At 31.6% G+C, this 14,762-nt stretch overlaps 1 protein-coding gene across 5 annotated transcripts in view; it reads right to left on the bottom strand.

Annotated features, from left to right (window-relative positions):
* The window catches only part of LOC129984683 (P-selectin-like), a 100,328-nt gene that overhangs the window by 27,963 nt on the left and 57,603 nt on the right, over positions 1-14,762 (bottom strand). For all 5 annotated transcript variants that reach the window (XM_056094617.1, XM_056094616.1, XM_056094620.1 and 2 more), the window contains exons 4-5: positions 12,177-12,243; positions 10,285-10,409 (exon numbers count right to left, since the gene is read on the bottom strand). In XM_056094617.1, the coding sequence (XP_055950592.1) occupies positions 10,285-10,409; positions 12,177-12,243 (192 nt within the window). The remainder of the gene's footprint in view (positions 1-10,284; positions 10,410-12,176; positions 12,244-14,762) is intronic.

Raw genomic sequence — 14,762 nt, 5'->3', positions numbered from 1 at the left:
ATATCTCTATGATGTTGCTCAATATTCTAAATACAGGCCAATATCATAAAGATATCGTAGCATTTGTGCTAATAGGGTTATTTATTTATATATTTATTTATTACTTGCAAAAGGAGGGCACGAGGTTGAAAATTCAGTTCGTGATGAGATTTAGCACAAAGGTAGTATACATTTAAAATGTTCGTTCATGAAAATATTGAAGTGCAACAGCCAGAAGATTTCGAGAAAAGGGCCCTCAAACTTTCTGCATAGCTTGTATACTAACAATGTGTTGCCGTTGCCGAGCCGCGAAGAATATAATGGTTTCTCGATGTCAAATTGACTCGACTCCGCGATTCACTCATAAACATCTTTTGTTAGGTGAAAGCTGTCCTTTATGCACATCATGCAATGTTGTTTATACGGTCATCCATATTTTAATCGAATTCCATTCTTTTAATCACCATCGATTACGTTTTTTTTGTTGCATAGTCACCACATATTTGTGACTTGGTGGGAGAACGTCCCCATTGTAACCTTTTTAAATATTTGAAGACCATTGGTTTTTACCCTCGCATTTGAAATTTTTTAGCTTTTGTTACATTTGTTCTGTTTTTTGTTATACTGGATTTTATGCTTTTAAGACCATTTTTCAATTATGATATTTAAAATTTTACCTTTTATTCACAGCTCTAACCACGTTTTGGCGCAGCATGGCCATATGTGGCCCTTGTGTCATAAAACCGGAATTAATAATAAAGAGTATAATGGTTAAGACACTGGTGTAACAAAAAGTGCTAGCGTTCCGAGTTAGCACTTTTTGCTTTTTTGTTTTTTTTTTCTTTAATTTATTTCAAATTAATTTAACAATTTGAAAACAGTTTTAATACTTTTTTTCTCATTTTTTTACGCAGAAATAAATATTTGTTCTCCTAATTCGTGGACTATAATTTAATTTTTAAAAGAAAAATAGTTATTAGTATGAATGCAATTTTTCAAATATTCATAATTACTTAAATTAACAATTTAAAGATGGTTTCAATTAATATGATACTCATTTTTAAATAGAAAAAAAAATAAATGTATATTCTCTTAATGCATAAGTTAGTTATTTTTCTTTTAAAAAATAAATTTATGTTTATATATATTGTTCTTGAATTATAATTATAATTAAATTTTTAGATGTTAAAATAATTATAAATATAATATTAACTATGAAAATATTTCAAAATAACTATTTTTATCTTAAAATCACTAAAAGTTTTAAATTTTTGGATTTTAATAAAGATAAATTTTTTATTATAACTCAACGAAGCTGTATTTATATCGGGAATTAAAGGGAGAAGCTGAAATATATAAAATTTCGATTATTAACATTTAGAATGTTAATAATCGAAAAGAAGAATTAGAGAGCACGTATTAAGTTATGGAATGCAAAGACAAATGTTTCAAAATTTTAGCAACACATGATATGCTTTGTGCGCTGCCCGATTTAAAGTAATGAAATTATTCCTTTAAGGTTAATTATTTAAGGTATAATTATTCCTTTTTTTTTTCATCGATTCCTTTAAAGTTTCTCTAGTGGATAATCATTATTGATGAATTTTGCAAGATGTCAAAATATATCTTGTTTGAAATGTTTATTTGATAATTACCATTGTATCTTGTATGTAATGACGAAATATTTTTATGATGTCAGCAATTAAATAATATTTATTATAATTTAATTTACATATGTAATTATTTTTCCTAATTAAAATTTTAAATAAAGTAAAACTTTTATTTTTGATTGATAAAAGAGTAACATACTAATTAAAACTGTCTAATTTTATTTAAATACTAATTTTTTAAAAGAAAAAAGCGCTCATATCTTAAATGTTTTTAAAATAATTTATAATTCAGGTATTAAGAGAAAATACATTTATTTTTCCATATAAAAATGGGTATCATATTAATTGAAGCCATCTTTAAAAGGTTAATTTAATTTAACCAATTCTGATTATTTAAAAAATGCATTCATACTTATAATTATTTTTCTTCTAAAAATTAAATTATAATCCACGAATTAGGAGAACAAATATTTATTTCTGCATAAAAAGAAAAAAAAAACGTATTAATTAAAATTGTTTGTGAATTATTAAATTAATTTGAAATAAATTAGAAAGATTAAAGCAATAAGTGCTAGCTTAGTACCGAACTCGGGTCTTCGAGTTTGCTACGCCAGTGTCTTAACCACTATATTAGTCGCGGTTTGATAACGGCGACACATTATTAGTAGATAAGCAGAAAGTTTGAGGGCCATTTTCTGGAAATCTTTTGGCCATTGCGCTTTAATATTTTCTTGAGTGAGCATTCTAAATGTATACTATCATTGTGCTAAATCTCATCACGGACTGAATTTTCAACCTCATGCCCTCCCCTTGTTAGTCGGATAGGCTATTAACGAAGCATTCGGTTTAGAAAATTCTGAATTTTATAGTCAGCGGCAATTAAATCAGAATGCATCTGGTTCTATCTAATTTAAGTGGTTCTGATTATATTTTCCTTGTTCTCAATGATGTGACTTATATTAGATTATATTTTTAATCTAAATACAAATAATTCATCTTCTTTATTTAAAATTTTGTCTCATTGACCTTGTTATTTAAAAAAAAAATGTTTCTTGCATAATTCACCTGCGATTAAACACTAAGTAAATGTTTACAAAATGGCAAATTCAATTGCATCAACTATAGTTATAACATCTGCTGACAATCAGAGAATTAAGAGATAAAACTGATTCATTTTATAGGCTTAAAATGTTTAGAAATATTGTTATTTACCAATGATGTGGTATCATGTAGTTGTTTATAAATCATCAGTTTCAGTTATCATTAGCAATAGTTATATTTTCCCAAAAATAAGTTCCATTTAAAAATTTAAACAAAGAAGCCAAAATATGCATGTATTTGGCATTATATTCATATATCAAAAATGTAGTTGATCCATTGCCTAAAAATTCTTTCTGATAAATCAAAAAATCATCTAAATCCAATAATGCATTCGTAGAACGTATTTTTTTCAGCCATCATAGAAAAGGAGATATCTGCTTCGCTTCCCGTCAGATGAATATCTAACAGATGGAGATAATAACCGAGATATTGGAGATAGCACACACAACACAGAGCATTAGTTTTCGAAAGGAAAGTACAAAATTTTCAATGAAAGACTGATATATGGAGATAATAATAGTTCTTTGAATACTACCATCGCAGAGCATTCATTGGATTTAAACATTTTACTTGAAATTTTCTTTATTGACCCCTCAGGGGCTCACCTACTATAGGTGAGTACGGGTGTCCCAATCCCGAGGTACCCCAGGGATCTCTACTCCCTTTAAGTTTATTCTCCTCTACGCCTTCTGCTATTTACTTGATCCTTCCATTCCTCGACGGCAGGCGAGGGAGCTCTCCATGAGAAGCTGTCGCCGATCTGTTTGCTTCTTGCTTCTCATGGACAGCCAAAACCCCACGTGTTGGCCGTGCGTGGCAACCCACTAGAAAGACGGGTGGTGCACTGTGGTCCCCTGTGCATCAATCGGCTGGTAGATAGGCACCTGAGTGGCTAGTCTGCTAGGGATCAAGCGAAGGGGTTACTCCTTGGGCTTGGCGTTAAGGGTGGTCACTGTCCCCGGGGGTAACTCCGAGCGTATAGGTTCCGGCTAGCACCAAGGTAAGCGCCGAGGCTGGGAATGGCCAGAGCCGGTGGCTGCCTTCCCTTGTTGGGCTCCGTGGTGGGCGGTGCCGTCGGGCCTGAAATTTCCTCAGTATCGTATGGGCAAACGGAAATCTGCTCCCTTCAGTGGGTAACAAAATGTTTCTACCTTTCAAACAGTACCTAATTTTCCAACATTTTTCATTATCAAAAGATCCTCTGCTACTAATGATACATTCCATTCTGTCTCTCCCTTTCTTGTTGAAAGAGGTATAACTGGCAATATTGGTGAAGTTAAAAGTATTAAAAAACTTCGATCTGGCGATTTGCTGGTCGAAGTACAATCCCGTAAACAATCTGTACAAATTATGAAATTAAAATCCTTGGAAAATATACCAGTCATTGTTTCTCCACATTCTTCATTGAACTCCTCCAAAGGTGTTATTACTTGCGGGGAGCTGTTCAATGTACCCATAGAAGAAATAACTAAAGAGTTGCAAGGACAAGGGGTTAGCCATGTACGGCGTATCTCTATACGGAGGGATGGCCAGCTCCTAAATACCAAGCATCTGATTCTTACATTTAATTTTTCCAAATTACCCGAGTACATTAAGGCAGGGTACATGCGTCTGTTGGTTCGACCATATATTCCGAACCCACTTCGTTGTTATAAGTGTCAACGGTTCGGACATTCAAGAACTTCTTGCCGCGGGACTCTAACTTGCGCCCGCTGTGCGGAAGCAGGTCACGATAGTACGGAATGCACATCTACGGAAAAATGCTTTAATTGCAAAGGTGCGCACAGTTCATTTTCTCGAAACTGTCCAGCATGGCAGTTAGAAAAGGAAATTAGTACAAAAATTAAAAAACAGATTTCTTATTCTGAAGCTCGTAAAATTGTTAAATCTCAAACTCCTGTTTCTGGTTCTAGCTACTCTTCTATGATCAAAAAACAATCTGCAACTGATCTGACTCAAAACAATGGAAACAACATACTTACGGATAATACTCCCGAATCCACTGTTGTAAGGTCATTGCCAGTTGCTCTAAATAGTAAAATTGTTTCTCAGCCAACTGGTCATGAATGTAAAACTTCTAAGGTCCCCTCCAGTGAAATGCCACAGGACCTTCATGAATTTAAAACCGTTACATACAAGAAAAAATGTAAAAACCACAAGCAAAATTCTGAAAATGTATCCAGTTCTAAATTCTGGAAGACTTCACCTCGAGAAGTCTCCAAATCTATGCCAGTCGCTAATTTTAGCTCTTCGACCATTAAATCCAAAATAGATGATAAAATGGACGAAGCCAACTCTATGCTTGAAACTATGTCCACAGATAAACCCAATCAAAACACTGATAGCGAAATAGAATCGGATAATGCAATAGTATATAATCCTCATGAAACAATTGATGAAACACCACCTGCTCCGGAACATTCTACCGATTCCACCACAGTGGACAAACCTGTTTTTAGACTAAGTCTTCAAAAAAGTATGGTTGAATGGGTTGACCGAAAAAAATTTTACAGTCAACCTTCAAATACACCAATTCACAAGAAATACTTGAAGAGACATCGATTAAAAAGGTTACAATGATTTTTTTCACTTGTTTCCGTACTTGTTTATTGTACCTGTCTTTTTATCATGAGAGTTGCACTTTTACCTTTTTAAATTTCATTGATATTTTAACCTTTTGACATTTTTGGAAAATTTCATTTCTGGGATGTAATTTGCATTTTTAAGACCACTGTTACTATTCATTATTTGTCTTCCATATAATCATATTTTTAATTTTAAATTGTATGACTGAATTGTACTTGATACATTTTTACCATTTGTTTGGCGCAGTATAGCCATATTTGGCTCTTGCGCCACTAAATCTCAAAATACCTACCTACCTTTCTTTATTGATACATTTTAATTATTTACCATTTAAGAGCATTCTTATCCTGGTATCCATGCAACATAGATTGACTTTCACGTATACAAAGTGTATAAAGAGAAAATGTTGTAATCGATCTCAAGATTTTGATGAATCATCCCATATTTTTCCCTTTACAAGAATTCGAAAAAAGAAAAAAAATTGAAATGATATGTCTATCAGTCTGTCCGTAAGCATTATCACTGAAAAACATAAAGAGCTAGAAAGTCTAAATTTGGTATGCTGTCTTTATACCGATATTATAGAGGGTTATCAAACTTCAAGGAAAATTTATTAAAGGGAAGTTCGTCTAACATTCATATGTGTGAAAAGTAGATAATTAACATCGCAACTAAATACGTAGTATCATATGGTTTTATCTCTAGAAATGTAGATTTGTATCAGATTTTGAACTGTACAGTTGCAATCCATAGATCTGCCTTTTTAAAATATGGCAATGTCGTTTTTTATCTCCTGGGTTAAAATGACATTTTAAAAAAAGATTTATAGAGAAATAATCTTGTAGGTGTGTGAACTAAACAATATATTTTTTAAAAGAAATTATTGATGTTGTTGCTGTCATTTATATTTATGGACAAAATAAATATGCCTGCTATAACCATACAGTTCGTGAATATGTTGAGACATAACTATAAAAACACTCAGCAATCTATACTGGGGTGACGACAAAAGTCGGTCTACATGAGGATGAACCAATTACTATTCCCAAAACAATGTCGGACTTCATTTTGCTCTGCGAAGTGCAGCAAATCGACATGACAGGAACTCAATGCGTTCAAGTTCCTTGTAGAAATATTGAACCATGTTGCCTCCATAGAACGTCCATTATTGCGAAAGTGTTGCAGATGCAAGATATCTTTTCTCTCGAAAATGTTCCACGTGTTGCCGGTGCAGGACCTCTCTAAAAAATGTTATGTCCCATAAATGTTAGATGGAATTCATGGTGGGCGATCATATTGGCCAAATCATTCGCAGGAATTATACAGAATGTTCAAACCAATTGCGAACAGTTGGGAACCGGTGACATTGGCGCACTGCCATCCTTAAAAATCCGTTGTTTAGGAACATGAAGTCCATGAATGGCTGCATCTGCTTGGAGAGGCATAGCCAAACATGACTCTTGCGCTAAAAAAACCGAACAACCAACCAACCATGAATGGCTGCAAGTGGTCTCCAAGTAACTGAACATAACCATTTTCAGTCAATGATTGATTCATCTGGACCAGAGGACCCGTTCCATTCCATGCATTCTATTATGGAGCCACCACCAGCTTATACAAGTGCCTTATTAACAACTTGGGTCCCTGGATTTGTTTACACTGTGTCACCCTCGAAACCTACCATCAGTTCTTATCAACTGAAATCGTGACTATCCGATCAAGCAACGGTTTTCCAGTAGTTTAGAGTCTGATCGATATAGTTATGAGCAAGGAGAGGCTCTGCAGACGATGTCGTGCTGTTGGTAAAGACATTCGACTCGGTCTTCTGCTGCTATAGCTCCTTAAATTCAATTTTGACCGCACTGTTCTAACGGACATGTACGTCATACGTCCTACATTGATTCCTGCAGTTATTTCACGCAGTATTGTTTGTCTCTTAATATTGCAATTCTACGCATACGTCGCTGGTCTCGGTCATTAAATGCAGGCGGTCAGTCTCTGCGTTGTCCATGGTATGGAGTTAAGTCTCAAATTAGGTATCTTCGGCACACTTCTGATATTGTGGATCTCGGAATGTTGAATTCTCTTATTATTTCCGAAATGTAATGTTCCATGCGTCTAATTACCATTCCGTGTTCAAAATCCGTGCATTCTTTTCACATGAATCACTTGAATATAATGAAAGCCCTGCTAATGCACGGTTCATTTAGTATGTGATTACTATTGATATTGTATTTTCATATTATTATCTCCTGACTTTTGTCACCTCAATCTAAATAATACATTTTACAATGTGTTGCATATTTTTTATTAATAGGAAGAGGCCTAATATTCCATTTTTTTTAACTTTCCCAAAGAAAGGGACAATTTCATTACATTATATAAGTAAATAGAGTTAAAAATTTCTCCCGCTAATTTATTTAGTCTACATGTTGTATTCAATTTTTAATATTTGCAATATAATTTTTACTATATGTTTGGCGAAATATGGCCAAAATTGGCTCTTGTGCTATAAATTTCAAACTGAAACTTTAAACTTCAATCATATTAAACATGATATTTTAAACTAGTCTTCTTTGTTACGTGTAACTGATATTAATGCTATAATATATATTTACAATTTGATTAAATGATTAAATCAAAATCAATGAAAGAATAGATAGCAATAAAATATAAACAGTCTGTCAAAATATTGAAAAAATCATCACTTACCTTGGATCTACATGGTAAGGGAGTGGTTTTACAAAGGACTTAGCGAACAGAAAAGAATTGAAGAATATCGGAAAATGTTAAAGAAATGTGTAAACCTTATGGACTTCAAGAATCTTCCATTCCACAAACGAGGTATTAACATGTTGCTTAACCTGTTGTTCAGTAACACTGAGCATAAAATTCATGATTGATTTCCCTAAAATTGATGTTGTACTGTATTTTTTTCCTTTATTCAAACATATTTATTTTGCTATATAAATTAACTTGGATGTGGCTACCAGCCCTCTAATGATCAAGCGCAATGGGTTAAAGGCTACCGGAAGATCCGCTAGCATGGACACAAATTAGCAGATATTGTGAATTTTTTGAGTGAAACATTGTCTTTCATAGTTTTCTCTTATACACAATAACTTTTGTTGGATATAAAATTGCCAGAGATCCAATATTCGGCTAAAAATGGATATCATCGTCGACTTCTCGTCAACCTAAGAGACACGTAAGCGATTCTTCAGAAATAAGTACTATTTGTTGTCTATTGCAGACTCGCCTGGTTAATACTTGGTCAGGTGAGTATTTTATTGAGCATATCCTCTACCAGTAACTACATTTAATTTCATAGCTTGGCTGCCCATATTGAGTAACATCAAAAGCAAAAATCTACTTCACTAGGTCAAAGCACATTGATATGAATTGTGGATGGTTGCTGATGAGTTGCATAGTCCATAAAAATTTGCTTATTGATACAAGATCCTATGACACCAGGAGAACTGGTAAGGTAAAGCATTCGGACCATATTGATTATTAAACCTCGCCGAAGAAAGGTATTTCTACGAATGACTTTAAATGCAAGGAAAAATCAAAGCTTAGACGAAGTCTAAACTATATCACCATTTTGTACAACCACATCGCCCCTTATGTGGTCTGAGTACATAGAAAGAATCAAGTAGAAACCAATATAGTACATGAAAAAATTATTCCATATATTTAAGATCATTTCATTTTAAATTTTTCTTGATCGAAAATTTTATTCCTTAATCATAATTCACTTTAAAATTATGAAAACAAAAATTTAGAAGTCAATTAAAAATGCTTCATATTTTACTTAATATATTTTTTCGTTACACTACATTTTTTAACAATTTTGTTAACATTTAAATAAAGGAAATATTCACTTCTGAATTATGTTTATAACTCTTGAAATAACCATTATCTGTCGTAGTTTTATGTAAGAACTAGCAGTACCCGCACAGCGTCGTCCGAGACATAACATCCAAGGTAAAAATTAACTTTAAACTTAAGTCTAGCCTTCACCCGATAAGACATGGGCATGTCACGCAACATCAAATAAACGTAAAAATATATTTAAAAATCATCAAAAATAACTACAAAACAAGTTTTTATAGAACACATTCAGAAATATTTATGCTGTTAAAAAGGTAAAATTATAATATTTCATAGACAAAGCAATTCACTAAAAATATGTTACAGAAAAGCTGTTTTAAAGTTTAAAAATATACAAATAAGTCATTGTACCCATTGTTCCACACTTGTTTATCGACTCTGTATATTCTGATGTGAAAATAAAATTCTACTTGCTTCATAATATTTCTTTGTAAACTACAGTGGCTGGGCGATCACTTCGCTCCTCATGAGATTCATTCTTTCTCTGTAATTCAATTGCATTGCGATTTAAAGAGAGACGGTTACTTCACTCAACAGAAGACCTCTTTCTTTCTCTGATATTCGCTAACCGAATGTCTTTTCTCTACAATTTCATTATCGCACAACAAACGAAGTGTTTTGGCATTTAATGAGCCCCGGTCAAGGCTGGATTTCCTTATTTTGGGTGTAATGAGTTTTGAATAGCTGTTTCAAATCAGACGTAAACAAACAAATGTATCGCATGTGCATACAACAGCTCTTGCTATTTGCACTTGCACTGTTTGAGGTTTTCGCACATGCGCGGATAAGTGCAAAGCACAGATACTGCTGTTTGACGCATGCACGAATCGAGAAGAAAAATAAGTATAATCGCAATTATAAAACTCCTTTTTTTTATTTTGATATGACTACCAATATACTAAAACCTTCCCCAATAAATGCCCTACAAAATGGTACAAATATCTCCAATATTTTCTCAGGAGACTTCATTTTATACTATGTATAGATAATAATTCTATCGTTTCTCATTTAAAGATGTTTAAAAATGTTTCTCATTTCTATATTAATCTCTAACACATACTACAGTAGTCCAAATGAAAGAATAATAATATATATTTGCATTCTTTATACGTACATTTACATTCTGGGAATTCCTGGCGGGGAGTCCAGGAATTTTGATGACATTTCAAGGTAATTTCTTCAGTAGTCGGTTCATTTTCAAATTGATAACCTGCCATGCAACGGGCTGTGCAAGAAGATCTAAGGAAGAAAAAACTTATTCAGCCTAATTGTGCAAATTTCATTAACACAGTACATTTTTCTTTAGTAGCAGTTATTGCATTAAAATTTTTAGATTTAAATGTAAACTTTTGAAATCTTTATTTGCCATCAAAGATTCTAGGAGCTTCCCATATGTTCAAGGGAATAAAACTCGAGTATTTTCATTGTACTTTAAGGTCTTTCATTACCTGTTCTTATATTTGTGTAAATAAAAGGGTTCTTAATTCAAAAAGTTATTAGCATTTTATTTAACATTTTGAAAGGTTTTTGTTATAAACTTCAAAAATACGAAAAACCGTGAAAAGAATTTTATTTTTTTATTCTGCAATTTTAAGCATTTAAATCATTAAGGTTTAGTAGGAATTGTCGGAAAATATTTAATATAGGGATTGATTCCAAGAAAGGAGATATCCTGCCTGTATTAGTTTATATGAATTTGCCATTATATCCTATCTGTATTAGTTTACATTAACAGCAATAACCTTTAATTTAGTAAAAATATATAGCTTGAGTGCAATAATACTAAGAAGTAAACACGCGTTTGTTTGGTCGCGATTTTCCAACTTCGTGACTTAACAACTCGCGACAACAGTAGAAAAATTCAACTTCTGAACAACAAACATCGGCCCAATGGCGAAGCTGATGGACAGCGTTTAGAACACCGAAAATAAAAGAAACTGCTGATCATTAATTTTTGTTTTATTTCTTTATTTATCGTGATCGAAAAAATGCTGGTTTTATGAGTTTTGCTCCTAGCCTTTCCCAGTAGCACAATAATTGCAAATATTATGCAATATTGTATGACACTGATCAACATTCGCAATATTGTTTAATATTGTGGAATATGGATAAATATATAACATCGCACAATATTGTGCAACAGGCTGGGCTACCTGGGTTATTGCTTTAAGGAGTCTTTTCATATTAAATCGAAAACATCCCCAATTTTAGAATTTGAAATCCCCTCCCCTTATTTTCTATCGTTTTTTCTTACTATGTTGTTCTAAACCAAGTAGCGCTGTAACTGATCTCACTCTAACGCATGACCACTTTATTATACGTACACGCCAAGTTTGTGGCAATGGTAATCTCCGTTTTCAAGTTAATAGGAGGTAGGGGCACTTTAGTACACATTCTGTATTTACCCGTTCTAATAATTATCTGATGAACAAAATCGAAAGTGCTGTGATCGAGTGCAGTATACGTAGGGGAGACAAGAATGCGAGTGTGGCGAAAGTGATGGCTGATATCCGCCATCATGTTATCCTGTAGCACGTTTCACTTGAATTAATTTATCAATTCGAAATTTAATGTTTTCATTAATATGTCTGCAAATCTTTTCCATTTATTTGCTTGCTCTTGCTTAGAATAAAATAAAAGATTTAAAAGCCACTAACATTTCCAGTTCTTCCACGATCCAGTTAATACATTTAAGAGAACTGTCTAGAAATTATCAGTTTTAAACAAAATATGGCTCTTGTGCAAATAAAATACAACCAACCAACCAGTTTTAAACAAAAACAAATTTTTCATTCTTGTCTTTAATTTCTTTTTAAGAGATGTACCTCATAAAAAAAATTTTCTGATGTACAATCAGCAGAATTCGTTAATATAAATTAAATAAAAAGATATCAAATTAAGTATATCGATAGGATAGACAAGGAAAATACTATTTCTTTACTTATTTAGAATCAAAGTTCCAGAAAAAGTAAATCCTAAGTTAACTAGAAAGAATCTCGTACTTACCTAAAAGTGCCAATAAATACGCACTTAATAGATCCATATTTAGGTCGTTTTAAGAGTGGACAAGGACCTATAAGAAAGTTTTATCATTTTTTTTGACAAATAATATTGTCTAATAGGATATAGATTGCAATCTCCTCTTTTTTGTTATGACGGTGAGTTTAAAAAAAAAAAAAACCTCTAAGAAAAAAAAATGTTTGACATGCTGTAGTAAGAAATATTTGATATCCTATATCACCTAGTATAATCTATACATATAATAAAGCTTGTATGTGTGTGTGTGTGTGTGTGTGTGTGTGTGTGTGTGTGTGTGTGTGTGTGTGTGTGTGTGTTGGCGCTCTACAGGCCAGACCGTTCGACCAACAGCTACGAAATTTGGCACGTTTATACCATGGAGGCCGGAAATGTGCACCTCGAGGTTATTTTTTCGAATTTTTAATTAAAATTTTATTTATTTAAAAAATAAGCGAAATTTTAGCGTGTTTCTGTTATAACTTCCGAAAATATTACCGCGCAAAAAAGATTTTTACATCAAGTTAAAGATCAAAAATTTATCTTTTAAATGATATCAATGTTTTAACCTTAAAATTAAATTTCTATTTTTAATTAATTTTTAAATAAATAATTTAACTATATTTTTCAACAATTTTTTTCGTACAAAATAAAAATAAAATTTAAGCTGCACGAGCACGTTTCGCATTCATGGGGAAAAATTAGCTTTTTTCAAAGTGTTGCCATCACATCGATTAAAGCTCCATTTAAAAATAAATTAAATCTTTTTGGAAATGAAATGTGAAAAAATATGATTTTCGTCACGTGTCTGTAGGAAATGAAACAAATATGAAATATTATTTTTTTCTAAAAAATAAATTCAAGAAAAATTATTTTATGATCTTTTACACTATCTGTATTATTAATCCAATAAATCAGTTATTTTAAGGCAAGTTTTGTTTAATATGAACAGGATATCCATTCAAATCAGCGCCACACTGCTAATTTGTAAACCTTTAGTAATAGACACAGATCTGCTAAAATGGTCTAAATGGAAAATGATTATATTTTATGTAACTTGATCCAATAAATACTCTAATATATAACGAATTTTTGATTTTACATAAAACTTCTGCTGTGGAAATCACGTTTAACAAAATGTTCTTGAAACACTAATATTTTAAATAAATAATTAATTTCCAATCAACAAAATCAATCACTTAAACTGACTGATTTATAAAAATTTGAATATCACTATTCAAAAAAAAAAAAAAAAAAAAAGAGGATAATTTTAGATTTCCATTGATTGTTTTAAAGAAAATACGCCAATCAGCGCGCAGGTTTCTCAAGATTAATTGGCCTAAGATTACGAAAATGTTGAGTTTTTCTAAATTTCTAACATTCAAAACTTCATAAATCAGTCTTAATTAATCGTGGAAAATAGAAACATTCATTCATTTATTTAAAATTTGGTGTGCCCAGAATATTTCTCAGAATAGGATACCTTACTGCATAAAATTTAGACTGAATATGAGAAATTTTTGTTGAATTATTCTTTGAGATATTACGCAAATTATGAAAAATATTTTGTAGTTCACATAAGACTTAAATACCGAACGAATCTGTTTGCAGTACTCATATTCAATAATAATAATAATTAATAAATAACAACAAAAATGATAAATAAAATAAAATGCTTGGTTTCATTAAAAAATATCTTTACATTAATTGCAATTTCAGTATTACCTAACTGGCGAAGAAAATTCACGCATGCGCATTGTTTTCTCATTGTTGCCATGACAACCATTATCAACGGATGATTTAAATTATTTTTAGGTTAGTTGCATGCTTTTGGAAGTAAATTGTATTTATGTTAGTTATATATTTTTTTGTATATGCTTATAGTTTTAAGTACATTGTTTTGTAAGTAGTTTTTTAAACCTGTTTTCGACCGATTATTTTAAACGATTCATTTTATTTTCTTAAAGTTTGATGCATTTAAAATTAAACATTGTTAATTAATCGATTTGTTCATGATGAATCTGAGAAAATTTTGTTGACAAATTCTTGAGATATTACATAACTTAAGAAAGATATTCTTTCGTGCCCATAAAGTTTAAACACTCAGTGACTCTATTATCAGTAATCATATTATTAAAAAAATGCTTTGTTTCAGTAAAAAATATTATTATATTAATTGCAGTTCAGTCATTTCCATATTAATTTTAAGTATAAACTCTACCGGAACTAACAGAAAATTAGAGAGATACATATTATGTTATGGCTGAAGGACTTTATATTATTATGAGTGAATTACATGACTATCAAAATTTGAAGCTTTAAAATATTTGATGAAGAAGCTATTAAAGTAGAAATGACATAAAATATTTAATTATTAAAATTTTAACGAGCATTAAGATTGGCGAACCGGCTGGTTGCCAAAGGCGGCTAGTAATTAATAAATAACAACAAAAATGATAAATAAAATAAAACGCTTGGTTTCATTAAAAAATATCTTTACATTAATTGCAATTTCAGCATTTCCACTTTAAATTAAAGTTGAAGTTTTACCGGAAATGACAACAAATTAGCAAAATA

The sequence above is a fragment of the Argiope bruennichi genome, chromosome 9, assembly GCF_947563725.1.
Source record: "Argiope bruennichi chromosome 9, qqArgBrue1.1, whole genome shotgun sequence".
In the NCBI taxonomy this organism is placed as follows: domain Eukaryota; kingdom Metazoa; phylum Arthropoda; class Arachnida; order Araneae; family Araneidae; genus Argiope; species Argiope bruennichi.
Note: the sequence above shows the minus strand (reverse complement) of the source record. Positions and strands in the feature narration are given on the sequence as shown.